The 27,788-nt window shown below is 47.8% G+C and overlaps 1 protein-coding gene across 1 annotated transcript; it reads left to right on the top strand.

The window, feature by feature from the left end:
- Positions 1-46: 46 nt before the first annotated feature.
- Positions 47-27,788, top strand: NCSTN (nicastrin). Its single transcript, XM_081841838.1, has 17 exons — positions 47-201; positions 5,353-5,457; positions 5,877-6,000; positions 7,475-7,593; positions 9,288-9,433; positions 10,164-10,314; positions 11,074-11,180; positions 12,397-12,549; positions 15,680-15,784; positions 17,113-17,184; positions 18,101-18,276; positions 22,627-22,729; positions 22,972-23,067; positions 24,171-24,258; positions 24,831-24,976; positions 25,438-25,653; positions 27,061-27,788. The coding sequence occupies exons 1-17, from the start codon at positions 96-98 to the stop codon at positions 27,181-27,183; spliced, it is 2,136 nt and encodes a 711-aa protein (XP_081697964.1). The 5' UTR covers positions 47-95; the 3' UTR covers positions 27,184-27,788.

Raw genomic sequence — 27,788 nt, 5'->3', positions numbered from 1 at the left:
GACCGTCTCCCCCTCAGGTCGCTCGCGGCGGGGGAGCGGGGCAGAGCGTCTTCCATGAACCTCGAGAAGGAAAGGAAGCGGAAGCCGCCGGCAAGATGGCGGCCGTCGAGGAGGCGGAAGCGGCGACCAGCTGCGGGCGGATGATGAGGGAAGCTGAAGGGTGGCTCCTCCGGGGGCTCCTTCTGTGCGCCTTGGCGGCAGGTGAGGCAACAACCTGGGTGGCGGAGGCCGTGGGACCCCCGGGTCCCTCGAAGGGGCGTTTCGTGCCTCTGCGGAGGCTCGCCAGAGCCCTAACCTGACCTTGTCTGAGAGGAGCTGGGGAGGCAGCCACCTGAAAGCCCAGAGAAAGCAAAGGAAAGGCCTCTTTTTCTCGGACAGGCGGGTGTTCCACAGGTGCGAAGTGTCCATTGGTCACTTGAATCGCGGTGAAAGAGCAAATGCAGTTATTTGGTCTCTGGTGAAGCTGTAGGAAAACTCGCCCCCCCCCGTCCCAAACCATTTTTGGTGAAAGCTTCGTTGGGACCAACCCAAATGTCACGAAAGCTTGGGGAGCTTTTGAGTTCTCCAGTGTCCTTCACTAGGCAACACGTTGCAAAAACGAACGAACGAAAGAAAGAAAGAAAGAAGTGCGTCTGTGTGTTAAAATTTAGGAAAAACGTTAAGGGGGATGTTTTGGCCATGAGGTCAGCTTGTAGGCTTTGTTCCAAGACGGGGGTTGCAAGCAGAATAAGCCCCTCCCAGTTGATACATGATTCTGTGGTGGAGGTGCAATAGTCGCTCCCTGTCTTTGGGGAAACGAAAAAAGAAGAAAAAAAGAACTGAAGTCTAGCTGGTAACCCAGATCAGTATTCCCATAAATTTGTGGGGAGGGTGGATGTCAGCTACTGCATCCTCATCCCCAGACTCCCAGATGTACAGAACTTTACATCTGTAATACCAGGGAGGACTTTAGCCTGCAATCTGATATCATGGAACTCATTTCACAAGTTGATGACTTCATGGCTACAAGTTTTGTTTTGTTTTCTTCACTCCCTGCTTTGCGGTAACCTCTAGCTGAGGGACTCCGCTGCTTGCCAAGCTTTGTGAGGTTTTATGCCAGCAACTCATAAAATAGCAAACAAAAAAACAATGAACAATGATTATTAAAATGGCTGGCTCATCAAGAAAGTTTAAACAGCTCCATAAATAAAAAGAGCTATAAAAAGAGCTCTAAGAGATACCTGAGAGTCAATAGAAAACTTGTGGAATCTCTGCTGGAAAAATGTTATAGAACATGGGACCTCCAACACTAAATGCCTGACTTCTAGTTGGAGTCAGTTGGGACTCTTAACATGAGGGCAACTAAAAATGATTGTGTTCATAGTTTATTATTTACAAATGCAATACAATGAACATTAAAATCAGTTAGAATGATAAAAATAAGAAAATTCACTTAAAATGCCTGCTGGAAGAAAGTCTTCAGTGGGTGCTGGTACTTTGGTGGTGATGGCTTCCTGCCCTCAGCTGGAAATGATTTCCATTAAATTGGGGCCACAATACTAAGTAAGTGGTTGCTGGTGGATATGAGTTACACACTGAGCATATGGACTGAATACTAAGTCCATTAAAAAAGCAAAAAATAAAATAAAATTGTGTGTGTTTGTGAAAGCCTGTTGTGCATCTGTAATACAATACTAATATTGATCATGTCAATAGTTCATTAAAAAAAATTGACCACATATAGAAACACAAGGCATTGAAATTTAAAATGGGTTAAAATCAGGAAATTCAGTCAAATTGCCTACTGGAATAAAATATTCAGTAGGCACTGGAAGTTCAACAAGGAGGGGGCCAAACTGAGTTAACTAGAAGGGAATTCCATAAAATTAGGTCACAGTATTGAACGCATGGCTCCTGATGGATCTGAGCCATGAGAGACTAACAGCAGTTCCCCTGAAGATTGGACAAGGATACAAGAGATTATGTATCAGACTAACCTCAACAACATAAAAGTACATTTCAATTGCTTCCATGGCTCAAAATGGGTTTCAGATGGAGACAAACAGGGAAAGTGCAGCCCCATTGATTCTCTCAAGATATCTTAGTAGTTTTCAGTTCCATTTACCATAATTTCCTGCTGTGGTGGCCACATGTCTTTCTTCTCTTTAGTGGTTCCATTCCTTTTTTAAAGCAGTTGGTGCTTGGAGACTGCTGTTTTGCACAGTCGCCTTTGACTTCTCAGATACCACAAAGTTCCATGTGGTCTTGCCACATGGTTCCTAATATCTAAATAAAATATTGAGTCAAATCACCAGTATGCTGTCCTCCCATTATTTACTTTCAAGGAGCCCATGGAAGTAATAAACAGGTATCTGTAGTTAATTTTAGAGTAGATGAAAGTTAAACCTATACTTAATCTAGACTGGACACTGGTACTATGAGGGACTAGGAGATCGTTGAACCTGTTCTGGATGGGGATGTCGCCCTCAACTCCTTCATCCTTACTTTTCCTGGATGCCCAGATGGTGACAGTAGCTAGGAGTGCCTTTTTATCAGCTTTGCCTATGTCCTTTCTCTAAGAAGACCAACTCACATTCAGTCAACCATGCTTCAGTTACCTCTATATTGGATTTTTACCTTGACTTTGAAGACAATGATAGAAAACCATTCAGTTGCTTTAATTTTCTACCTGCATCATGCAGCTGTTAAAAATAGAAGAGCAAGATCTGTAAGCAGAGGTGGTAAAGCTTCACAGCTTTTCTCTGTGTTTAGCATCATATTTTGGGAGATTATGATATAGGATGGCTGGAAGGAAGGAGTGATACTGGATGTCTGTAAAGGAAACCCTGAAGTGCAGTGTTGGGGGAGAAGGGATCCAGCTGAGGTTTTTCTAGCCTCAACCAGTTTGAGAAGCAGCAGAAAACCTTTCTGCCTTGGAAGTGAAAGCAAAGATAAGTCGGTGAAAGTTGGCTTCATAATGGGCTGAAGTTAAACAAGTGTAATTTATTAAATTAGCAGGTGTCCCTAATAGGCTAGGAGGTTGTCGTAGTAAATGAGTGAGCAAAATATCGATGGGCATTGAGGGATGGAGATACTGTTAGTCACATGCTTTTGGTGAATGTAACAATTGTATCATGGTTTAGTTGTTTTGCACATGACATGTAGAATGTTCAAGGCTAGGGTTGTGTTTGCTGCTTCACTTTTTCATTTGTGTACAGTGCCATGGGATGGGAATTTTTTTTAATCAGTTCATTAGCAGCAATGAATGGGTGCCAGTTGCAAATAGGGGAGCTCGGCAGATTCAGATTTTACTTTTGTTTACTGAATGCAAATAAAATAAACATGCTAAGTTAGTTTACTCTTCAGGTTACAGCATCAGAAAATTTTCTAATGCAACCTGATTTTTTTAAAATGCAAGTTATCCTAATTTGCATAAGAGAATTTTCCATTTTGGAGTTTTCCAGAAAAAAATCCCTGATTACATGTTGGATTGGGGATGGGGCATGTTTGCAATACTTTGAGGATCTGTTGGTTGCTGATTGGGGTGTTGTGAAAGAGGGCTTCCAGACTCCACAATGCCATCTCATTGACTGCTGGCTCTGAGTCCCTGAGATAAAACAGGCAAAGGGGAGAAGGGTTATTCCATCCCTCAGTCCGTCTGCTTGATCGGCATCAATTTTTCCCTAGCCTGCTATGAGGCCCGCAGTCTGCATTTCCATACTGGCTTTGGGAGGAGGCTGCTTCCATCTCTCTGCAGCCCAAATGGAAATTACCGTATTTTTCGCTCTATAACACGCACCTGACCATAACACGCACATTGTTTTTAGAGGAGGAAAACAAGGGAAAAAACATTCTGAATGAAACAGTGGATATATCATTTTTGGGCTTCATGCTGTGGCCACAGACATGTGATCTGATGGTGAATTTGGGGTGACCCAATGCAAAAATCCTGAGAATTCCTGTGGATCCATGCTTTGTAACCACGTTTTTGCACCATTGCAGCCCCAGGCAACAGTGGGTGCGTGATTTTTTTGGTGCAGGCTGTAGCCATGGACATGCTATGTGATCTGATGGTGAATTTGGGGTGACCCAATGCAAAGATCCTGAGGATCCATGTGGATCTATGCTTTGTAATCACATTTTAAGTGGGGAGCGAAGGAAAAACAAAGAAGGGACATTAGAGGGGTGTGCAGAGAAGCAGCTGGCTAAGAATGCAGGAGAGGGATTTAACGGGAGGGAGGAAAGAAGGCAAAAGTTTCCCCCCACCCAAGCCAGCCATCTCTCTCTCTCTCTCTCTCTCTCTCTCTCTCTCTCTCTCTCTCTCTCTCCCTCCCCCCTCCCCCTCTCTCTCCCTCCCCTCCCCCCTCTCTCTCCCTTCCCCCCTCTCTCTCCCCCAGCAGCACCGGAGCACAGAGAGGAATTCCCCTCTGCTTGCCTGGAGGGGAGGGGCTTTCCCTGCTCTTTGTTCCGTTTCAGCAAACACAGCAACGAAACAGAGGAGGGTGGGCAGTAAGACCCTGAGGCAGAATGCAGGAAAGCAGCCGCTTCCTCTGTTCAGTTTTCCCTTCTCCGTGAAGCGCCACGATTTGATTTTTCCCTGATTTTTCGGCTCCAGGGACCACACATTCGCTCTATAACACGCACAGACATTTCCCCTTCCTTTTTAGGAGAAAAAATCTGCGTGTTATAGAGGGAAAAATACGGTAGTCTTAGCAGGCAAGTCTCTTACATGGATTTATTTACAAGGCAAGATTACACTAGCCCAAGGCCATTCATAGTTTGTGACAGAGTGGAGGTCTCTCAGGTGCTGTAAAGACCATGCCACACACTCAACTGTGAGGCACAGCCAGTACTTAAAATGGCCTAGGGGTAACCAACATAGCGTTCCCCAGACATTTCGGGCCAATACTACCATCAACCGCACCCAGTGCTTGGTGGTGATGGGAGTTTTGATCCAGAACATTTGGAGGTTGCTATGTTGGCTACTCCTGAGCCACACCATTTCAGTGAGCTGTCAAGGAAATGAGAGCAGTCCTTGAGTGGGGACTGCAGAGAGGCTGCAAGTTGGATGGCCTCCTAGCAGGGATACTGTGCTAGTGGATTTCCTGCATCAGTATGAGGTGGGACTAGACGGCCTATAACAGGCATAGGCAAACTTGGCCCTCATATGTTTTGGGACTACAACTCCCATGATCCCTAGCTAACAGGACCAGTGGTCAGGGATGATAGGAATTGTAGTCCCAAAACATCTGGAGGGCCGAGTTTGCCCATGCCTGGCTTATAAGGTCCCTCCCCACTCTCTGGTTAGGCCTGGATAGTCGAGGCCAGATTGGGATCTTTACATCTGGTTTTTTTCTCTCTCTCTCTCCACAGGTGCAGGCTGGTGCAACTCTGTTGAGAGGAAAATCTACATCCCACTGAACAGGACGGCATCGTGTGTCCGCCTCCTGAACGCTACTCATCAAGTTGGCTGCCAGTGTGAGTGTATCCCATTCTAATGAATTTTTGCCTGGGAGAGAAAGTGGATCTACATCACCTGGACCACATCTACTCAGCCACAAATTTGTCAGTCAGCAAGTGGCATTTTAGATATAAGTCATTGATGTATATGTGTGGTGTTTTAGAGTTGAAGAGGACAGCCCCTGCTGGGTGGAGTTGCAATCTGAAATTCATCATGGGAGGAACAAGCAGAGGAAGGGGAAGCAGGAGTAAATGGGGGGAATAAGTGGTAGTTATTTCAGTTTCATGTACTTAGTCTTACTTACAGCACAGCTTAGAAGCTAGCTTGGCGGGGGGGGGGGGGGGCGAGTCCAGTGCAATTGCCAAGCAACAGAAAACGAAACACCCAAGGGTTGGTGAGAATGTTGCATCAGGGACCTCTTCCTTTCTCATGGCAGCCTCCTTGAATGGAGACACCGGAGTCATCCATGTAGTGGAGAAGAAATCTGACCTGAACTGGGTGCTGAAGGATGGGCCACATGCCCCTTACATGGTGCTGCTAGATGGATATCTTTTCACCGGGTAATGAACCATTCCCCCTTGCCGCTGCCCCCACAAAAAGTGCCTAACTTATTTATTGTACTTGTATCTCTTGTTTCTGTTAGAAAATCTCAGAGAGGCCCCTGGGCTGGAAGGAACCATGAGGGTCATCTAGTTCAGCCTCCTTCAATGCAGAAATATTTTGCCCAACATGGGGCTTTAGCAGTGCTTCCGCCATGTGTGCCTTCCGTCTTTTCTTGGGTCTGTGGCAGCGTTGATACTCAGCAGATCAGTGTCAGCAGAGAATGAAATATTCGTCTTGCATGCAAGATGTTTCGCATCTTCTCTCCCCCCTCGCCTGCTTCCAACCCCTTCTTTTCGCAGCTTAGCTTCTCCTGTTCTCAATTCTCATTGCGTTGAGTTTGTTTTTAGGTTTGTCTGTGTGTGATCTTGTATGGTACCAGATCTCATTTAATAATGTGAGTTTTGGGCTGTCTGGGCTGGAGCTCAGGGGTAGAACAGCTGCTTTGCATGCAGAAGGGTCCTAGGTTCAGTCCCAAGCATGTGCAGATCGGGTGTATCTCCCTTGACTCCTGCTTGAAAAGGCAAAGCATGTTATGGCAGGCAGTGCTGAGCTACGTCAGTGCTCTTCGTCTGCATAATCAGGACCAAATACCTGATTGCGGCCTGATCTAACGTGAGTTGCAACAGCAGCACTACCACCATATAGATAGATGGCAAAAAAAGAAAGAAAGAAAGAAAGAAAGAACAGGGTCCCCAAATGCATGTTTAGGTTTAAAGGTGTGTCTGAAATGGTTGGAAGACTGCTGAGGAAGAGGGACAGATGAAACTGGCTCAGTAAAATTCAGCTTCCTGTGTCGTTCCTGTGCACTACATAGACAGTTGTGGTCATGTGAATATCCTGTGATAGGCAACATGGTATTTCTTGTGGGAGTAGCTGAAAAAAGGGACTTGGCATAGAAATTTTTCACAGCACACGCTCTTTAGATTCTTAAGGGACTGTGTGTGTAAGCAAGAGTATGTATATGTATGTGGAGTGGCCCTTGGGCCAAAGAAAATGGGGAACGCAGAAAAGGGTGGTGTGGTTGAAGAGTTCATGTCAGTATGGGTGATGGGAAGGAGAGAGTTAATGATTAAACTCTTTTTCATTAGGAAAAATAAATGAATGAAGATGGCTTATCAGGACCAGATGGCATTTAACACCCAAGTGTAGCCTTGACTTCCTGTCATTCTGCAAAGCATTAAATAGATAAGGAGGAAGTTATGCATTCCAGTTACTTAAAATTGCTTCTCCCTTTGAGGGGGGAAACAGAATGTGGCTAAACTCTCTCTCCTTTTATGATTTGTTACACGCTATACCATGGTTTTTGTATGAAGTCTCCCCTTTTGTGCTTGGCTACTTAAGTGCTGAAGGCAGGCGATAACTAGCTAAAAATCTAAAACAGCCCCCCCCCCCAAGGTCTGTTCATCATTTTTGTGTTTCTTTTCTCAACAGTGATGTAATGCAGCAGCTGAAGGGCAGCTCCCGCATCTCTGGCCTCGCTGTAGCCATCTCCAAATCCAGTCTCTACACAGGATTCTCTCCTGGTTTACGGTGCCCCAACGATGGCTTTGGTAAGGAAGGAGCTGGGTGGCGGTGGGGAGAGAGACTTGCCTGTGGGCTACGCTAATTTGTGGAGAAGGGACTTCTTCCTGCTGCATGTCCTCTGAAGGGCTGACATAGGTTCATACTGGACAGGATGGGGAAAACAGCAGCATTTGGCTGGCTAGATTTCCAGCCAGATACCTTGACTAGCTTTACCTAATGTCATTATAGTGCTTTCTTTCTATAGTGCTTTCCAGCCTTTGTCAACCTGGTGTCTAGATGTTTTGGACTAAAAGTCCCATTGTCCTCAGAACAGCCACATGATGCTGGGGTTGATGGGAAGTGTGTAGACTTATTGCAATCCCGAATCAGCATCATCACTGTAGGTGTGATGAGCATGAGAAGGGAGGGGCTTACCTTAAGGCAGAACTAAGCTCTGAACTAAGAATTTCTTGCTTAAAAGGCTCAGCCTCTTAGGAAATTCTTTTTCTCTTCTTATTCCATTCGCCTTCATCTCCATGGCATCTGAGCATACTTTCCCCCCTGTCTTTCTTTTCCTCTTGCCCTCTTGTCCCAATATTCAATTCCTCTTTCCTGTACAGTGGTACCTCAGGTTACATACACTTCAGGTTACAGACTCTGCTAACCCAGAAATATTACCTTGTGTCAAGAACTTTGCTTCAGGATGAGAACAGAAATCGTGCTCTGGCCGCGCAGCGGCAGCAGGAAGCCCCATTAGCTAAAGTGGTGCTTCAGGTTAAGAACAGTTTCAGGTTAAGAACGGACCTCCGGAACGAATTAAGTTCTTAACCTGAGGTACCACTGTAGTTCGCTGCCTCCTCCAGTTAACAGGAGATTTAAGCCTTTTGCCAAAGTAATCACCAATGAGGGCAGGGTTGCAGATGCAGCACAGCCCAGGCAAACCACAGAGAATCAGTCTAGGTCCTGATATTATCCAGAGGCAAAGTCTGGCAACAGCCCAAGGTCAGTGTCACAGGGCGTTCAGACAAAGTAAGGAGATAGCAAGGCAGGGATATTAGAATTGGAAAGCAGGAGCCAGAAGCCAGTGTTGTTCCCAGCAGCTGAAAGGCTCAGGAAGGAAACCTTGTATACTCCGACCTCCTAAACACACCCTAAAAACAGCTGCTCGGAGTGAAGGATTATCAGGGTTGCTTACTCATGAGTGGGCAACTGACAGTGGGTCACCATCACAGTCTTGGTTGTGTGCTTTTGGCACTGGCATTCTCAAGGACTTGGGGGGGGCAGCTGTACCTCCTCCTCTGACCGTTTTAGTGCTTCTTCAACCCAGAAAGTCTCTCAAAGGGATCCTCAGCATTGGATCTGGGGGACTTTGCCTGTTCCTCAAGGTCCTTGACCTGCAGGTCACCCTCTAAAGGCTTCATGCCTGGTACCAGGTCAGGGATAGGCATGGCACCCGGCCCCTGTCCCCTCCTAATTCTCTGTCACTAGATAGTTTCACTCACCCTGTCCTATTCTAGGAGCAGCTTACCCAACAGCAGCCAGGGACCCTTTTTTTCTTGAGACACTAGGGCAGCTGGGACTGTCGCTGCAAGAGGCTTAACAATCACCACCAGAAAATGTCTTGGTGCATCACAATACAGATGGCTGTTTACTAGACAGCCCTTTTCGAGGCGACATGGGTATTTCCTTCTGAACGAGACTGATTCAGCGGTGCCTTGACTCTTCCCACTTTGTCCTTCAGGTGTCTACAACAGCAGCTATGGCCCTGAATACGCCCACTGCAACATGACTGTGTGGAACCCCCTCGGTAGCGGCCTTTCCTACATGGATTTTGGTTTCCCCATCTTCCTCCTTCAAGATGAGAATGAAACAGAGGTCATTAAGAAGGTACTGCGGGGAGGGGGGTAACCTAGTCAAGATGGGCATGGTACAACTAATAAAATTGGTGGTGTTATTAATTTTCACAGCAGTCTTCTCTCCTATGGGGAGAAATAAAAGTGAAGGAAAGGCAATCTTTTGCCTTTGATTTCCCTCTTCCTTCAGTAGCTCACTGTGCTTCCCCCATCCCAAATCAGCTCCAGAAGATTGCAGCCCTCTGCTGGAGATGCAGTGAGGTCGAGGTTACATTCTTTCATATGTGGTGGAGCTGTAAAAGGGTAAAAGAGTATTGGGAAATAATTTATAATGAATAGAAAAAAGTGTTTAAAAGTACTTTCTCCAAAAAACCAGAGTCCTTTTTGCTGGGGATAATTCAGATGGAAATTCCCAGGTGTCAAAAAAGTTTATTTATGTACGCTAGTACTGCAGCCCATGTTTTGTTAGCCCCAAAATGGAAAACGAGCGAGGTCCCAATTTATGGGAAGAATGGCAACTTAAACTGATGGAATATGCGCAGATTGCGGACCTAACTTGCAGCCCTCTGGAACAGCATGGGATGTGGCATGGAAATTTTGCATGACATTAAATGGGGTGAAATGTCTCCCTGCCTCTGTCCACAGAAGACTGTGTTGGAACAAAGAGCCTCCTGTGAGAAAGGGAGACCATGAAATACAACTGTAAGGAACACATGCAAATGAGTCTGATGAAGTGTCCCACCTTCTCTGTTTCCCTCCTCTAGTGCTACCAAACCTACAACCTCCCTGCCAACGGCTCTGACCCGCAGTACCCGCTGTGTGCCATGCAGCTGTCCTCCCACATGCATGCCGTGACCAGCACCGTCACCTGCATGCGGCGCAGTGCCATCCAGAGCACCTTCAGCCTCAACCCAGGTGAGACAACAGGGCCAGTGTGGGGGGAAGTGTCCCAAGACGAGGCTGACAACCGCCAAGCTGTGCGTCAGGAAATTTGGGGCAGCGCGGTTGAAGGAAGATACTAGCAGACTGAAAGGTGCTCTGAGGAGGGTGGCAAAAATGGCAAAGGGCCTGCGAGCCCAGTGAGGAGAGGGTTAAGGAGTTGCGTACGTTCAGCCTAGGGAAGAAATGTTGAGAGGCAATGTGATACAGCCACCTTCAAATATACGACAAGCTGTCTCTTAGAAGATGGAGCAGGTTTGTTTTCTGTTGCTCTAGGGAGGCAGGTTCACAAGCTCACTGACACCATGCATATTTTGCATGTAGAACTGTATTGGACAAGCTGATGTTTTGGACTACAACTCCCATCAGCCCCAGCCCCAGTCAGTGTGACTCTGTTGGCTGGGGCTGATGGGAGTTGGAGTTCAAAGCATCTGCAGGGCACCAGGTTGGGGAGGGCTGATGCCGAAAATTCTGGATTCAGGTGGTGGTGGTGTTTTAAAAGGGGGGTAGGGATCCTGGCTGCATTAAGTTGGATAAGACTTCGATCTCATTTCTCCCAGCTAGACGTCAGATATAATTTCAAAGTTTCAAATGGTTGTTTCAAAGCTGCTTTGAGGGGTGACACCACAAAGACAGGCCGCAGCACATGGTGGGGGGTCAGTCAGTCTTCCCAGGCCAAGGAATGACCAGCCAGTTTGTGCTCCTTGCGCTTTGCACTTTCTCCCTCCGCTCCAGAGGTCGTCTGTGACCCTCTCAAAGATTACAACGTGTGGAGTACAGTGAAGCCCATCAATGAGTCCGAGAAGATGGACCCGGACAGTGTCATCATTGCTTCCAGTCGGGTAGGTGTTGCACACGTGGAGGCAGGGGGCTCTTCTTGCTTAGAGCAGAATCCATATTTACGCAGCCCTGATTGGCTGCCCTTGTGTCAGCTATGAATTGGCTCATTTCCCCCCACCCCATTCTCAAAACTCAGCTGTTGCACAGTACTGACTGGTAGGGAGCAGAAGGATTTTTCCATGTGACATTGGGTTGTAACTACACGGAATTCTAGCAGTTATGTAAAATGGATTATTGTGTAGATTGGGCAAAATCAAGTTTCAAATTGGAAATTGTTGTTAAACATGGTCCGTATACAGATAACGCCCATTAAAGTAATTTAAACGGGCCGCTTTGGGTTTAAAATGAGAAATCATTATTTCCTAAATACTACATCACTTTGGGAATCCACAGTATGACCCTTTAAAAGATGTTTCCTTAAAAACGTAAAAACTGTCACCTTCTATGAAATTGTTCTTCTGTTTATTATAGACAGAATTTATAGGCTGCCTTTCAGGGAATAACCTTTATTTTTATTCAGTTGAATTTCCAGCTTAACACAAAAATAGATTGTGTGTGATTGTAAGACATCAAATTAATGAAAGGTTGAATTGAATATAGTAAAATAGCTCAGAATCTCTGAATCCAGCTGCAGGAAAACACTGCAGGAAAAACCTCTTAAGAGGTCAACTGTTGTCAGTCACAAATGTCTTTTGTTCAAAGAGCATAAAAAATGAACAATGGCTCAACTTTCCCATTCTCACAAATGCATTTGCAGTTCCATAGTTGTTGATGCCTCATCACTCTGTGTGGTGTTTGTTCTTAGAGGAAATGTGCCTTAATGCTGTTAAATAAGATTCACAACTATGCGGATGCTTTAGTTTGACTTTCAAATATATTGATTAGCTGGTCCTTGCAACAGTATCGGGAAGCCATCTCCACTCCCCTGTTTCAAGTGCCAAATATATGTTGGGAGCTGATAAACATACCAGGGGAGAGGGAGGTAAGGGGAGAGGGAGACACAACAATTAAGGAGTCTGTCTGCCCTAAACACAATGGCTGGTGAGGGGTTGTTGTGGCGGGTTTCAAGGCTCCTGCCTAAGATTTCCTACCCCTGCTTTAAAGATTAAATCCAGCACTTTGAATTTCCCTTGGAGACCCAAAGGATGTATGCAGACAGGGCAATGGAAACGGTGATTTTTTGGACCTTCCTGACTCTCTCTCTCTTGCTTCTGGCAGATGGACAGCCACTCTTTCTTCTGGAATGTGGCCCCTGGGGCAGAGAGTGCCGTGGCGTCTTTTGTGACTCTCTTGGCGGCAGCCGAAGCCATCCACAAGATCCCTGGAATTCAGACCTTGCCGAAAAACATCATGTTTGTTTTCTTCCAGGGGGTAAGGTCAGGTCTTGTTTTTTTCATGGCAAGGGAAGGAAGGAGCTTCCCTTCAGAAGGGCCCGGGTCCAGGCCCCAGCAGCTTAGGTTTGGCAGGAAAGGGCAGCGATAGAAGGTCTGCTTTGCATGCAGAAGGTCCCAGGTTCAATCCCCGATGGCATCTCCAGGTGTGGTTGAGAGACACTCCTGTCTGAAATCCTGGAGAGCCCCTGCCAGTCAGTGTAGGCAGCACTGAGCTAGATGGACCAAGGACCTGGCTCTGTATAAGGCTGTTTCCTATATTCCTAAAGGCCCTTCTAGCCTTGGAGACAGTGTTAGAAATTCCCCAGGTGCGTTTTGCGACCGGCGTGGGTCCAGTTGTGACCCCGTGGAGATCTCTGGATGCCAGGTTGGCAACTGACTTCCATCTAGCTGGCCCTGCCAGCTTTCTTAAGCAGGTAAGCAGAAGAGCTTATTCACTGTGTTTATGTCCCACCTTTTCCTCCAAGGAGTCCATGGTTCACCCCCCACTCCTCAGTTAAACCCTACAACAGCCCTGTGAGGCTGTGACTGGCCCAAGGTCACCCAGTGAGCTTCATGACTGTGTGGGGATCTGAACCCTCATCTCCCAGGTCCTAGTCCGATACATTGGCTTCCTAGAGTACTTCTGCTATGGGGCAGCTGTATAAATTAAGTAGGTAAATAAAGATGGGGAGAGCAAAATGTCACTTAGAGTAGGATCTAAAATATTTTCCATGAAGCTTGAATTCTGGATTGTTTTTAATGTGTTGTAAACCATCTTGTTGTAAACCATCTTGAGTTTTATTCTTTAAAATAGAAAAGCAGTATAGGAATGGAAAAAAATATCGTCATCATCATCAAATTTCATTGTAAAAAAAGACACCTAGACATTCCATTGTGGTGACCGTAATCTGGGTTTAAGATGCCATTTGGCAGCTAGTTTATTTATCCAAGTTTCTAACACTGCTTGGGAGAGCTGCTGCCAGTCAGTGTAGCCAATACTGAACTAGATGGACCAAGGATAATCACTCAGGGTATGGCAGCTTCCGATGTACTTAAGGCTGAAAGAGCGCTCCCAGTTTCTGCGTTGGGAATAGGAATCGCATTGGTGGCCTTTGTTATTCTCAGCTGGAAAACGTAGCCATTGAGCCCTGGAATAAATGTATTTATCCCCAGAGAAACGAATGATCAGTGAGGCAGATGTACCCAAGCCCAGCCCCTCCAGGGAATTATCCAGCGATGTGGATTTTGCAGGAAATGTTCTGATGCTCTTAATCTGTTGGGATCTGATCTAGCATGTTTGCTTTGACTGATATTTAGTAATCAAGAACTAAAATGTATGTCAACTTAATTTTAACGCATTGCATAAATTTCTCCGTAAAAGTTTTTGTAGTGAAAATCATTGCAGCTGAAACACTCAGGAAAAGAAAATTCAGTAGAGCACATTTAATGCATCTGAAATGTAATTCAAAGGATGGCATTCAGTGATAGTCATACTTGGAGCAAACCCACTGATATTGGCGAGCCCATGAATTTCAGTTGCTCTACTCTGAGTATGACTTGCTTGGTGTGCTTTTGGTTGGACATAATTTTTGTTGGCATCTTTATTAGTGTTTTAGGACCTGATAACTCAGTATCATACATACTTCCTTAGTTTGTTAATTTTTTTTTTTTTTTTTAAAAAAAAGCATTTAAAACTGCATACTAACAGAAGACAAACAAGAAGCAAAGCTGGGGGAAACTGTTGCCTGAGGCCCCAGGCAGCTCCACCAGTTAGAGCTGAGATTCTCAGAGCTAGATGGCCCAATGATCTTGGCAAAAGAACAATCCCTGGCCTCTCCCTTTAAAAAGCTTCTGGAAAGCCACTCCCAATTGGAGGGCAGCCCTCTGTGTGGTGCTGGGGAGCATAACTCAGTGGTAGAACATTTGCTATGCACAGAGAGAGCTTCAGGTTCAGTCCCCAACCGTAATATCTTGGAATGGCAACCAAAAGACCCCAGGAAGCTGCTAATAAGTTGAAATGAAAGTACATGGTTCTCTCTATTGAGGCTTCTTTCCTGGGTAGACTTTTGTAGCTTCCTTTTCCCCTTTCAGTCTGGGGGCGGGGAGATTTTTCCCTTGGCTGGGATTTAGCTGGCCAAGAATGGTGGAAACCAGGTTGGGTGTTAACATCAACGCGTGTTCGAATCTTAACATTAGCCCTGATGGATCAGGCATGGGGTGTGTGTGTGTGTGGAAAGGTCCACCGATCCTGGCATCTTCTCACCAGCAGCAACAGCCAACCAGATACTCCTCAGGAAGTGCCAGAGCACGGCAGGAAGGCCGGCTCTAACTCTTTGTCCCCCAGCAACGGGTATGCGGAGGCCCCGCTGCCTCCGAACATAAAACATCACATGGAAAGGATTAAAAATATATGCACACTCTGGAGCAAACCAGTTTTAATTTCTGGGAGCTGGCAGCTGTGTGAAGCCAAGAGGATATTTGGAAGGGGAGGGGGCAGATGGGAGAGGGGGGGGAACCGATGGTTAGCAGCTGATGTTCCCCTCCAGGCATCAACATCGAAGGGCCTCATTTGCTCAGCGCTGTCAACTTTGCAGTGGCTTCCAAAGTCCTGTGATGTCTCCATATGATCTCCCCACCCAGTGGGGGAGCAGTGGGGGGGGGTGAGAATTGGCAATGAGGACCTCCCTCCAAAGCCTGCAGAATTAGCTGTTGGGAAACCAGTAGTTTTGATGCAGTATCTCGCACTGTTAGGCTGTTCAAAATACTTCGCACAATAAACTTTACAATGATCCCGCAAGGTAGGTTGGTGTCGTTACCTGCTGCGCTGCATATTCAGAGGGGGGAAGGACAGTACCTTAATTGTGGTTAAGAGACTGAGCTGTGAACCTAGAAGCTCCAGTTCAGATCTGCCATATAGTTGGCCTCTGGTAAACCCCCTCCTTCCCTCTCTCTACCACCTGCAAGATGGGTGTGTAAATACGAGCCTGATTTCAAGGTGGTTGCTGCAGCAGTGCCCATATGCTCTATAATAAATGCTGCATCTTCTTCCAATCATTATGGTTGCAGCTGAGGCTGGGTGGCCAAAGCTTGCTTTGTGACCGTTTTTGAATTTGCCTTCCCCTCTCAAGGAGACCTTTGATTACATCGGCAGCTCACGGATGGTTTATGACATGCAGAATGGCCACTTCCCAGTCAAGCTGGAAAACATCCATTCCTTTCTGGAGCTGAGTCAGGTAGGGCATTTCAGTTCAGTTCTTCCTCTGCTATAAACTCAGTGGCTTTTCCTTCTCCATCTTGCTACAATGTTTACCCACTTCCATGTCCCAGAGTGTGGATTCTGCATTTCTAGGCATACGGGTGCCAACTAACTAATAATATTTGCGGAGCAGGGAAAGATTTCTTGATTTTATTGTTTTACTTTTTTGAGGGTTGTCGTCGTTTCCACAGTCAAGCAGTGTATAAATGCATTTAAGTAAATAAGAAAACAAAAGGACCAGAGAATATGAGGTCTGCAACATGAGAAGGCTCTGACACAATTGTGGCAGCGGGTGGCTCGCATCTGACCTGCATCTCACACAGCAAAGACAAAAAAAATATGATTTCTTCCTTACACTTCCCCCACCCCCAAAGGCCTTCCAGTGTGTCACATCTGTCAGAAACATCCTGATTTATAGTTTGCTAACATCAAGGGCAGTCTGTCTTCATGCAGGCTGGAGTTCAGGTCCACCTGCCTGCAGGGGGCTTACTGTCAATCCCTGAAGCCCCCTGGCCCCATTCCCCCTTCTCCTCCAGCCCTCCCTCTCTTTCATTTGGCCCCGTGTTTCTCTCCATCTCTCAAATAACTGTTCATTGGTTATTTAAAGGCATGCAGGGGTCCCAAGGCATGTGTGAAGGGACATAATGCCGTAGTCTTGCAATGATGTACCTGTGTCCTGGGAGTGGCAGGGCGGGAAGTCACTTGGGGACATGCACATCCCAGCTCGGCCGCCTTGCGTTCCAGCACAGAGGAAAGGCAGGATGCAAACAGTCCAGGTGGAAGGACGAGGCAACTGAGCTGAAGGCCATGTTGTTCTCGAGGCCAAAGTGACCACCTTAAGCAGGGCTGGCTTAACTAGGCTACTCCCTTCTATAAAAAAATAGAAGCTTCCAAGCTCCACCAATGGGTATTTAAATTTGCGAAGCAAGAGTTTAAACCCAGGAGCTCGGTACAGTTAAGGCATAATTAAGAAGTGTTCATTGATTCTGAGAGCTTTCTCTTGCTCAGTCCAGAGTGGCACTTAGGGGCCTCTAGTCCAAAATTCTTTGCAAACAGTGGTGCTAGATAAGCCATTGAGAGTGGCCGTTTGCTTCTCCCACTCTGGAGGGTAAAAAAACCAACTCTCTTTTCCTGCCCAGACAGCAAACCCTCGCCATTTGTATTTCCATCTGTTAGGCCCTGTTTCAGCTCCTGTTGGTCAGGCTTTCTTGGGGGGGGGGGTCTTTCTGCCTGCTTCCCAGACAGCCTAAGTTACCACTATACTGCTGCCACCAAGTGGGATGACGGGTGCTCCTTCTGTTGCAGGTTGCGCTGATGGATAATTTTGATCTGTGGATGCACACAGATCCTATATCACAGAAGAACCACTCTACAGAGGTAAGGGTGCAATATGCTCTTTTTTTGGTTCTCAGGTGGCGCTGAGGGGCAATTAGGCTGTGCAGGGTGGGGTGGGGACCTGCTTTGTTCTCCTGCCAGGCCACTGCCTTCTGCAATCATCCCCAAAGCATTGCCTGCTTTGCTCTTGACGTCTGTGTGGCCATGTTGGTCAAAGGGCAAAAGCTCTGCCTCATGCTCTGGTTGTCTTTCCCCTCAGCTGCGGCCGTCTCCTTTTGTCTTGCCTTCATCCCCCGCATGCCTGTCCATTGGTTCACCCCTCTCCGAACACCAGACATGCAACGCCCCTCCTTCTGGCTTCCTGCCTGTGCCTGAACCCAGCACAAGCACCTTGGTCCTTGCCTTCGGAGCCCGCTATGGCCTTGCCCTGTTTGGCCTTTTACCCTTGGCACCCTGGAGGTCCCCTGTGTCTTCAAAAGACTCCACCCTTGTTCCCATGCCTCTGAGAACAGCTGCATGATGCCAAATCTCCTGTTTCCTTGTAATCCCTTTCCCCCCTGAAGCCTTAGACTTGGCCCACGTTCTGAAACAGAGTCTGTGCAATGGAACTGAATTGTGTCCCATGTCCAAAGTTTGCATTGTAAGCCCATGCGGCAGGGACTTGTCCTTTTAGACCTGCAAGACCTCTAGTCATGCTATATAAATGACAGTTCCATCACGTCAACTTGTCTGGTTTTGCAGTTGCTAAATTGGGTGAGCGGAGGCCGTTCTCCAGTTCTAAGCTGCAGCAGACAGCTTGCGTTTGCTTTGCTGCTGCTGTTGTCAAGTCGGGTTTATTTATGTAGCCTTTTCCCTGCAAATGCTGCACCTCAAGTCGGGTTTGCAACAAATGCATCTTCATAACCATAAGGTGGTCTCAAAAAGGAATGTCGTCACCGGCCTCCTCCTTACTTCTTAGGAAAGCGTTCAGAACATGGTGCAGACCTTGAAAAACAGCAGCGGAGATACCAGCATCACCATGCAAGTGATTGGCGCCTCCCAGCCCCTCCCTCCGTCCTCCTTCCAGCGATTCCTGCGGGCCAGGCAGATCCCTGGCGTGGTGCTGGCCGATCACCGCTCCACCTTCAGGAACCGGTAAGCGGCCCAATGAGCCCTGCCCTTCACATTGGCTGCAAACTGTTCATGTTGGGAGAGTTGGCTAGGAAATGTCTTAAAGAGAGTTGCGGCAGTTGCTGTGCGCGAGAGCTGCATTCCTAAAGCTCTTCGTTCTCCCACCCTGGTGCATTCCCAACGAGTTTTGTAGCACTTCAGTTAGAATTCTGTTTGTCCAATTCGGTTTCCAGCCCTCCAGAAACCCCTGCTGCCTACTTCTCTTCACAGGCTGCCTTGCTGAAAACCCTCGGCAGCCTGGGAAACCTTCATTTCTTAATCTGGAGGCAGGGCTGTACCTTGGCAGCACCAAGGATGTAGGCTCAGGGTGTGTGCGCAAAAATCACACCTCTCCACTCTGGTTCGGAGTAGCTAGAAGCCTGGCCTGCCCATCCATGTGTTCAGGTAGGTGGACCATGTGTAAGAGAAGGAAGGGAGGCAAAGCAGAACACACCCAACCCCATGGCTGCGAAGTCCTCACTGACAGAGTGCAAAAGGCAACAAAAAGCAAACTTTCTGAGTTTCCAGTCCATGGCCTCTCCAAGCTTCAAAGGCACCAATACATCTTCTTTCCAGGGGCACAAGGGATGGGGGGGCACCAATACAGCTGCTTGCCAAGGGTGCAAGGGAGCCTGGATACACCTTTGTCCGGAGGCCCTGGTCATGATGCTTCACACAGACTTCCTGCAAGCCATTCGCTTTTTCCAAAGAGTGGCCCATGGGCAGCCCAAAGGGCATTTTGCAATGCAGACAGAATAGGAGTGTCTGTTTCTAGCTCGGGCTTGTTAGCCAGCTGCCACCTTTCATGGCTTTAGCCTTGCCGCAGTAGCATATCCTCTGGTAACCTCATGCTTGCAGTGTGCTATACTTGGGGCTGCCTCTGACAGTCCATAGGCTGCCTCTAGTGCGGAATGTGGCTGCCAGACTGTTGGCTGGTGCTGCAGAATGGAATCTTGTTCCATGGGAAGGGATGGTGCATCTCTGTGGATACCTGTGCTCTGCATGCAGAAGGCCACAGGTTAAACCTGCGGCATCTCCACGTTGCGAATATCCTCTGAAGAGTCTGTGTCAGCTGCCAATCAGGGTGAATAACACTGAGCTAGTGGACCAGTGGTCTGTTTCAATATAAAGCACCTTCCTATATTCCAATGTTAATCACTAATACAAGCTGTACTGCCTGCCTCTTCACTACCAAACCCATTGTAAGGTGTTCACCATGGTGTATAAAGCCCTACAGGGCTTGTGATCCAAGTGTTTGAAAGAACGCCTCTCCCATTCCCTGTCAACCTTGGGCCTTAAGATCAGTATGGGAAGCCCAGCTTGTAGTTCCATGGACTGCTCTGGTTAGCGATGCAGCAACACAAGAGCAGGGCCTTTTCTGTCACAACTCCCTCAGTTCATTTCCCCCACCTCCCAATTACAAGGCTTCTAACATCACATGAAGGCATGTGCTTCCCCCGTTTCAGGCCTTGGGAGACAACTATCGAACAGATCTTTTAAAGCCAGATTAGTTATCGGTTTTATGTTACGTTGATATGTAGCCTATATGGCCATATATTATCTGTTTTTCAGCATCACAATATATCGCCCATTAAACATCACGATAAACAAATATATCACAATGTCTGATATAAGGATGGAGCTATGTAGAGGCATTGGCTGGCTTCACGGTTTCCCCTACATTGCGCTTTTTGCATAGCACACACACACGCATAATGATTCGCAATATATTGCCAGATCAGTAATTATAAAGCCGATATTGCAATATGAAAATCAAACCAGTTTGGGATGATATATTGTTATATCGCTGAGCCGTCATAGCCTACTAATATCCTGTTGTACATTGCTGTGAGAACCTTTCAGTTATAAATACAATAAATAATAACCCACCCAGTATAAAGCAGTGGACAGACTCCAGAATAAAGTTGAAGTTATTTAGCAGGTTCTCAGGCAGAGCTGGGCCATAGTGTTCAAGATCCAAAAGAGAGATGCAATGTTAAACAAGAGAGTCTCTCCTTCCCTTCCTCTATCTTGAAACACCTCTTTTTCCCTACTAGTGAAAGTTGCAGACTTCTTTTTTTAAAAAATCCTGTGCCATAGGGCTGCATGGAAATGGGGTGAGATCCTGCCCATTGGTCAGCTCTGTTCTGCATAGTGGACTCACCTGCTGGGAAGCTGCACAGCTTCCAAACAGGTTGAAGAAGAGTCTTTGCAAAACCCTTTTCTGACAGTAGCCAGTAGAGGGGGTTATGGCCACCCCTTTGCACGAGGAGTGAGAGGGCTGGGGGTGGGCGAGGATGCTGGGAAGAGCATAGCAGTTGTGTTTTGGGGGAGGCAGAGGGAGCAGACGTGTGCTATGTAATTAAAGAGGCGCAGCGTAATTGTTCTGACAGCCACGAGAAATCCAGTTTTGTACCGCAATGTTTTCCTGCAGCTGGCTGGCAGCCAGAGGTTAGCAAACAGCAATTGAGCGTTCAGGGAGGGCCTCATCTGTTCTTCAAGGACTGCTTTAAAACAAAAACAAACATGGGAAGGAGTGTGTTTGTGGTGGCCTGAGGAAATCCAGCTGTTGCAGGCACCGGGCTCTACCCTGGGCCCTTCAGCCTGTGCCATGCGCACCCAAACGTATGGTTGCCATGTTCTTTCCCAACCCTTAACCAGAGACCCCTGGGAAAGGAGGCAAAACCCTCCCCGTTTGGCTCCCAGTTCGTCACAAGAATGTAAGAAGAGCCTGCTGGATCTGGCCAAAGGGGGCCCATCTAGTCCAGCATCCTGTTCTCACAGTGGCCAACTAGATGCCTGTAGGAAACCTGCAAGCAGGACCTGAGCACCAGAGCCCTCTCCCCTCCTGTGGCTTCCAGTAGTTGGTATTCAGAAGCATTGCTGCTTCCAGTGGTGGAGGCAGAGCACATTGTGGCTAGTTGTCCTCCATGAATTTGCCCAATTCTCTTTTGATGCCATCCAAGTGGGTGTCCATCGCTGCCTACTGTGACAGGGAGTTCCATAGCTTAACTATGTGCTGCATGAAGTAGGACTTCCCTTTATTGGTTGTGGATCTGGCAGGCTGGTCAGCAGCTTCTGCCCAGGTGTGTGTTGAACCCGCATGCAGTTTCTGCTACTACTTTGCCTTTGCTCTGCCTTGATGCCCTCCCTGAATCATCCATCCACTTTGCTCTTAAAGCCATGGAAGGTTGGCTGCATCCCCATGCCCAGAACATCCCCATGCCCAGAACCTGCCTCTCAGCGGGCCTGGTGCCATGGCGAAGGGACAAGGCAGGCAGCCTCCTAGCTGGGAATTTGTTCACTGAGCAGAAACCGTTCTCTCACAGCCTCCTTCAAAATGGGCAGAATGGTTGCAGAGAGGTGGTTCAACAGCTTAGGCAGTATGATGTGGCCCGGAGTGCTTTTGCAAGGCTTCAGTTGCTGAGCCTGTTTCTGAAGAGGCAGCAAATCTGGTCATTGTATTTCAGATTAGAATTGCAGAGATACAACTGGTTGGTTGGGTGGGTTGTTTTTTGCGGGGTGTGTGTGTATGAGCACCCATAGCATGCCCCTTTTGCCAGCTTCAGGGATCTAAGTCAAGCCAAGATCATGGACTCCTTTTCTTTTCTCTCCTCCCTCTTTTCTTTACCTCTGCTAAAGCTTATTATTTATATAATATTTTTGGCCCTCCAGCACAACCAACTACCCAGCTTCCTTTGCCCCACTCGGAAAGCGTCAGCCTTTCTGCTAGCACAGAGTTTCCCAAACTTGGGTCTCCATTTGTTTTTGGACTACAATTCCCATAATCCCTGACCACTGGTCCTGCTAGCTAAGGATGATAGGAGTTGTAATCCCAAAACAGGCCCAAGTTTGGGAAGCCCTGTGCTAGAGCGTTCTGCCAGTGGCCCTGTGCCTCTACTTGTTGGCAGCTGACTCTGCCCACGTCCAGGTCTGGCCTCTTGAATTCATGCTATTTTGGGTAGTGGGGATGGGTGGGAGCTGTTCCTTTTGCCCCACCCCCTGTGTTTTGGCCTTCGCCCTCTCAAGGTTTGCCGGCATCCTTAGGCAGGTTGTCGGAACTTCTTCAGAAGCGTGTTCCTGGTGCGAGTTGCATGGACTTCTCTTCTCCCTCCCGCCCCTGCCAATAAACGGCCTTGAGCTCATCAAACAGGCAAAGCTGCAGAAGGGCCAAGTTAATTACAAAGCCTCATTAAACGCTTTGAGAAGGAAGGGGGCAGGAGGCTGGATTCCCCCCTCTCCTCCCCCAGGAGAAGCCTCCTGGCACCTGCTCCAGACACTGCCTGCTCTCGAGGGCCCCATTGTGCCCTCGCCAACCTGCCTTCTCTCTTCCAGCTACTACCAAAGCATCTACGACACATCGGAGAACATTCAGATGAACTACCCGCAGGGACTGAGCCCAGAGGAAATGCTGAATTATGTGACGGACACGGCTAAGGTTCAGTGTGCTGTGACGGGGCGGGGGGCGGGGAGCGGCTCCCATCTGTCCTTCCAAAGACTTGAGAAGGGGGAGGGAAGAGAGAGTCATCGTAACTTCGTATTGTCTTGAGCTCTCGGTGGTTGTCATAGAGACATGCCAACAGCGCACAGGCAGGAGGGTGGCTGGCCTGCACGCCATGCACTCACCAAACTTGCCCATCTCGTATTAACCTGGAGCCCCTCTTCCTCCCTTTCCTACAGTCCCTGGCAGATGTGGCCACTGTGGTTGCCCGCACACTCTACCAACTTGCAGGAGGAAGTGGCAACACCTCAACTGTTCGGGCAGATCCAGCAACGGTACGAGCAGACAGGGGTCCAGGGCCCTGGCACCAGGCCTGAGATCTGGCCTTTCCCCCCTTCTGTCTGTGTGTTTGTGCGCGCGTGTGCATGCATGCGTGTATGTGTGTCCCTCTCCATGTTGCATCAACAGAACATTCATTGCTTCATCTCCCTGAACCAGCCATCTTCACCACCACAATCACTTTTTTTTGGGGGGGGGGGTCCTTTCCCCTCATCCGGACTGAAGCCGTATGAATGGTGCTCTGACCACCAATGACTAGCACAGAGCAACCCCACGTTGTTCAGTTGCACCAATCAGTCTCATTTGGATGGAATGTGTGCTTTGTGGAATTTCTTCTGATATTATTATTATTATTATTATTATTATTATTATTATTATTTGTACCCTGCCCATCTGACTGAGTTGCTCCAGCCACTCTGGGCAGCTTCCAACGTATATAAAAAATATAATAAAACATTAGACATTAAAAGGCAGTCTTCACATGTCTTCTAAAGGTTATATAGTTACTCATCTCCTTGCCATCTGACGGGAGGGCGTTCCACAGGGCAGGTGCCACTACCGAGAAGGCCCTCTGCCTGGTTCCCTGTAGCTTCACTTCTCACAGTGAAGGAACCGCCTGGAGCCCTTCTGTGCTGGACCTCAGCGTCCGGGCTGAACAATGGGGATGGAGACGCTCCTTCAGTTAGTTAGGCAGGAAGGAAGGGGTCAGGTGCCTACATCTCCCCCTACCAAAAAAGATTCCCATCTCCATAATTTCTGAGCAGCCCCACCCTGCTGTTAGTCCATCAGGCAAGCATTGCCTTTCAAGCCTGCCTCTGCAGCCGTTGGGACAGGTTGGAAACATCCCTTTTGCTTTTTTCATGGGTAGGCTTACTAAATTCCTCACCATTCTCCTCTACAGATATGAAGTCCTGTAAGACAGCCTCCTTCCAGTTCTGGTTAGGCAAAAGGGCAGGTCCCCAATAACCACATGATGAGCTTCCTGGCTGAACCCAGGTCTCCCAGTGAGCCAGCCCAGCCTTTTCTGTCTGCTTCTGAGTGGCCCTAACTCAGCGTTCTGCACTTGAGGCCCTGACTCAATGTTTCGTCCTCTTTCCAGGTCACACGCATGCTGTATGGCTTCCTGATCCAAGCAAACAACCCCTGGTTCCAGGCGATCATGAAGGCAGAGCTCAAAGCCTTTCTGGGTAAAGTTGGTCTGGGTTGCACATGAAGTGAAGAGAAAAGTTTTTCCTCCCTCGTAATACTAAAACTCGGCAGCACCCAATGAAGCTGCATGTTGGGAAGTTTAGGGTAAAATAAAGTAGTACTTCCACACAGTGCGGAGTTAAAAGTGTCGCTGGATTTAGCAATGGGCTCAGAAGGGATGTAGATGTATTCTTGGAGGGTGAGGCTATATGGGGCTGCTAGCCATGAAAACTGTGTCCTGCCCTCAGGATCTGAATACCAGCGGCTGGGAATCACAGGTTATAAGAGTACTGTCATACTCAGGTCCTACGTGCAGGCTTTCCATAGGCATGTTGGATAGTTCTGTTGGTAGAGCATGCATCTCAGTTGTGGGTTTGAGCCCCACGTTGAGCAAAAGATTCCTGAGTTGCAAGGGGTTGGGCTAGATGACCCTTGTGATCCCTTCCAACAGCCACAAGAATGGGATGCTGCGCTAGGTGGGCCTTTGGGGTGGGCAATGCTGACTTCAGGGCCCGGTGCCTCTACCTGCCCAGCCCCTCTTGAAACCTTTCCCGCCCCAATTTCCTCCCAGGAAACGGACCACTCCAGTACTACATTGCTGTGAATAACCCTGTGAACTCCACCTACATTGTCCAGTATGTCTTGGCCAACCTCACAGGCACCCGGCAGGAGAACGCGACCAAAGAGCAGTGCCAGGAGCTCAACAAGAACTCCAAGGTGAGTTTGCTCATCCCACTCTTTTTCGAGATGCAACATATTATTCTGCTGCCTGCAGCACTTTTGATTATATTACTTTTGCATTTGTGTCTCACCCTTGTGGTTCAAGTTAACTGTATTGTTGATCTGCCTTGGGCTCTACTGAGGAGAAGTGGAATAAGAGCAATAAACACGTGCATAGCAATAAACACGTGTGGCCATCCCAAATCAGTAGGTTTGTAAGAACTCCTGTAAGCGACAAGCCCAGACATCAGGCTTCACTGAGAGCACATTTTGACCATTCCAACAACATCAAAAACCCACCTTGGGTCATAGCGAAAATGAAGTGTAGGAGGAGCTTCTTCAGAAAGTCCCAGACCCCCAGCTTCGCAGTAACACTCTTTGACAGTTTTAGGAGTCCACCTTTGGCTGGAACTTGCACCTGATTCTCTGCTTCCATTGCCCCTTTGTTCTCTCCACAGCTGTACGACTACTCTTGGGTGCAGGGTGCCCCGTACCCAAATGCCACATCCCCCCGACAGCCATACTGTGTCATGTCAACGGTCCGCTTCAGCCAGGCTTCCTCCCCGGCATTTGAGCTCCAGCAGTGGGGCTCCACCGAGTACTCCACATGGACAGAGAGCCGCTGGAAGGAGCTCCATGCCCGGATCTTCCTCGTGGCCAGCAAGCAGCTTGAGGTGAGTCCTTGGGCCCAGCTGGAGGGCCTGTTGGCAAAGTGGTTCTTTGCTGAAGGTGCAGAAAGCAGAGCTTGGACCCAGACCTCTCTGGGCATCTCAACAGTTTGGGGGCTCATGAGGCCTGAGCCCAGGTCCCATATCTGTGCAGAGGAGGTGGTGGCAGAGCAGAAAGTCAGGCTATGACTTCTCATATTAAAGGGATCTCTCGGGCAGGGAAGAGCAACTGCCAGTTAGAGTAGGATGGATGGACCAAAGTGTCATGAGTCCCAAAGAGGCATCGTGGAGCGGCTGGTCAAATCAGGATGGCGTGGGCAGTGGGAGCAGCCTGTTGAAGAGGCAACTAAGGCGGTTAAGGAGTAAACCCTACACAAATCCTAAGATGGTTAGATAGCGCCTTGTACGCCTCCTTCCAGCAACTCCTGCAGCCATACTGATGCCAAATGCATTGCTCTGCTTTCCTTTGGACTACAAGAGTGAGACCTCCATACACACTGCCCATGCTTGCACCCCAGAGAGGTCATTTCAGAATTGCAAATGCAGCAATTTGACTTCACTCCCAAAGACGCACTCCATTGGCTCTCAAAAGAGATGGATGCCCACATAAATTCCCATCTAACGGGATCCAAAGGTGTGTCTACTTGTTGGATCATCTTCTTAGCATCTGAACCCTTTTTGCCTGTGTCCTGATTTCAGCATTAAAGGTTCCAGCAGAAACCGTACGCCAAGACAGACAGCCCTTAATCCACTGGGGAGAGCCAGGACACACATGGAAGACAGTTTGTTGCAAAATCTGGAATTCTGGGTAGCAGTAGCCACCCCTATTTTGCATGCAGAAGGAGTAGGGGTCAGCCCCTGGGATTTCCAGCTGGAAGCATCTGGGGCAGCATTGCTGGGTGAGGTTTCTGCTTTGGAGAGCTGGTCAAGGCAGACTCTGAATAAGGCAGCCCAGCAGAGGTCATATCTCTAGGGAGGCCAATGGACAGGGCAAGCTGGATTTCTGCCATCTGTAAAAAATGTGCTAATAGGCAAAAGCAGGGGAAATTGTGCAGAATTCATTCTGGATTCTGCTGATGGTGGGACTGTTGTCCTGCTGCCCCTCTGGCTACTGAGATTTCAGCAGGCATGCCCTCCTTTCAAGCCATGAAGACTAGCTTCTTCACTTAAAAAAAATCACATCTGAGTCTTTTGGGGAATAAAATTCTGCTCTCCTGTGGAATTCCCTCTGTGAGTCGCCTCCCAATAGATTTACTCTCCTCGTGTCCCAAGAGGTGCACTCCCGATTTCAAAGATGCTCCACCCCTTCCAAAAATAAATAAATTCCAAGAGTTGCTTTTGGACTCCAGGGCTTTGGCCACAGCATTCTTTCTTCTAACAGCCGTTTGTTCTGCCTTCTCATTCTCTCCGCAGATCATCACGCTTATTGTGGGAATCGCTATTCTGATTGTCTCATTTGTCGTCACCTACTTCATCAACGCCAAAGCAGATGTGCTTTTCACCAACCCAGGAGACTCTGGAGCCGTGGCGTATTGAACTCCTAGCACTCAAAGCCGGGCGAGACAGAGAACAAACTTTGGGATTGCTGGTAGAACAACACTGGAGCCTCTTCTTCCCTGATTGATGTGGATTGTGGCACTGAAAGGAATCTCACTTCTCTCCCCTCCCCACCGCCACCTCTCCCAAAACAATCTTGTACTGAAAGAAGATGCTGGCGATACAGAGATGATTTTTCTTCTTCTTCCTGCAGGGGAGATATTTGGCCAGATGTCTTTAAACTTCAGAGAAGATACCTTTCCTTGGAGGGCACCCGCTACACACTTCTGTGTGTAGAATAGGTGGTCAGATACAGGGGGAAATCTTCTCCAGGGTCTGTGCAGACGAGAGGGCGTTCCTCAGTCTCTTTTGTTCTCCCTTCCCCCTTTTTATTATTTTAAAGATCCAGGTTACCTAAAAAGATATTCTCAAATCATTTGGTCTGTATGTGTATCAAGATGCAAATAAAAGAGGGAGATCAGGAGGCTGGAAAGGGGGAATTGGGTGTAAAATATTTCTTTTTTTAAAAAAAAGAATTGGAATTTTTTTGTACATATTCTATAAATAGCTTGGTTTAATTAAAAAACAACAACTTGCGAATTAAA

This window comes from Podarcis erhardii (genome assembly GCF_964252035.2).
Source record: "Podarcis erhardii genome assembly, chromosome: 15".
NCBI lineage: Eukaryota > Metazoa > Chordata > Lepidosauria > Squamata > Lacertidae > Podarcis > Podarcis erhardii.
This window is presented reverse-complemented; position numbering and strand designations above follow the sequence as displayed.

Coding starts and splice junctions, on each gene's coding strand:
- NCSTN (XM_081841838.1), top strand. CDS start 96: ATGGCGGCCGTCGAGGAGGCGGAAGCGGCGACCAGCTGCGGGCGGATG. Junction 7,594..9,287: donor GTGCCCCAACGATGGCTTTG/GTAAGGAAGGAG, acceptor TTTGTCCTTCAG/GTGTCTACAACAGCAGCTAT. Junction 24,977..25,437: donor AGCTCAACAAGAACTCCAAG/GTGAGTTTGCTC, acceptor TTCTCTCCACAG/CTGTACGACTACTCTTGGGT.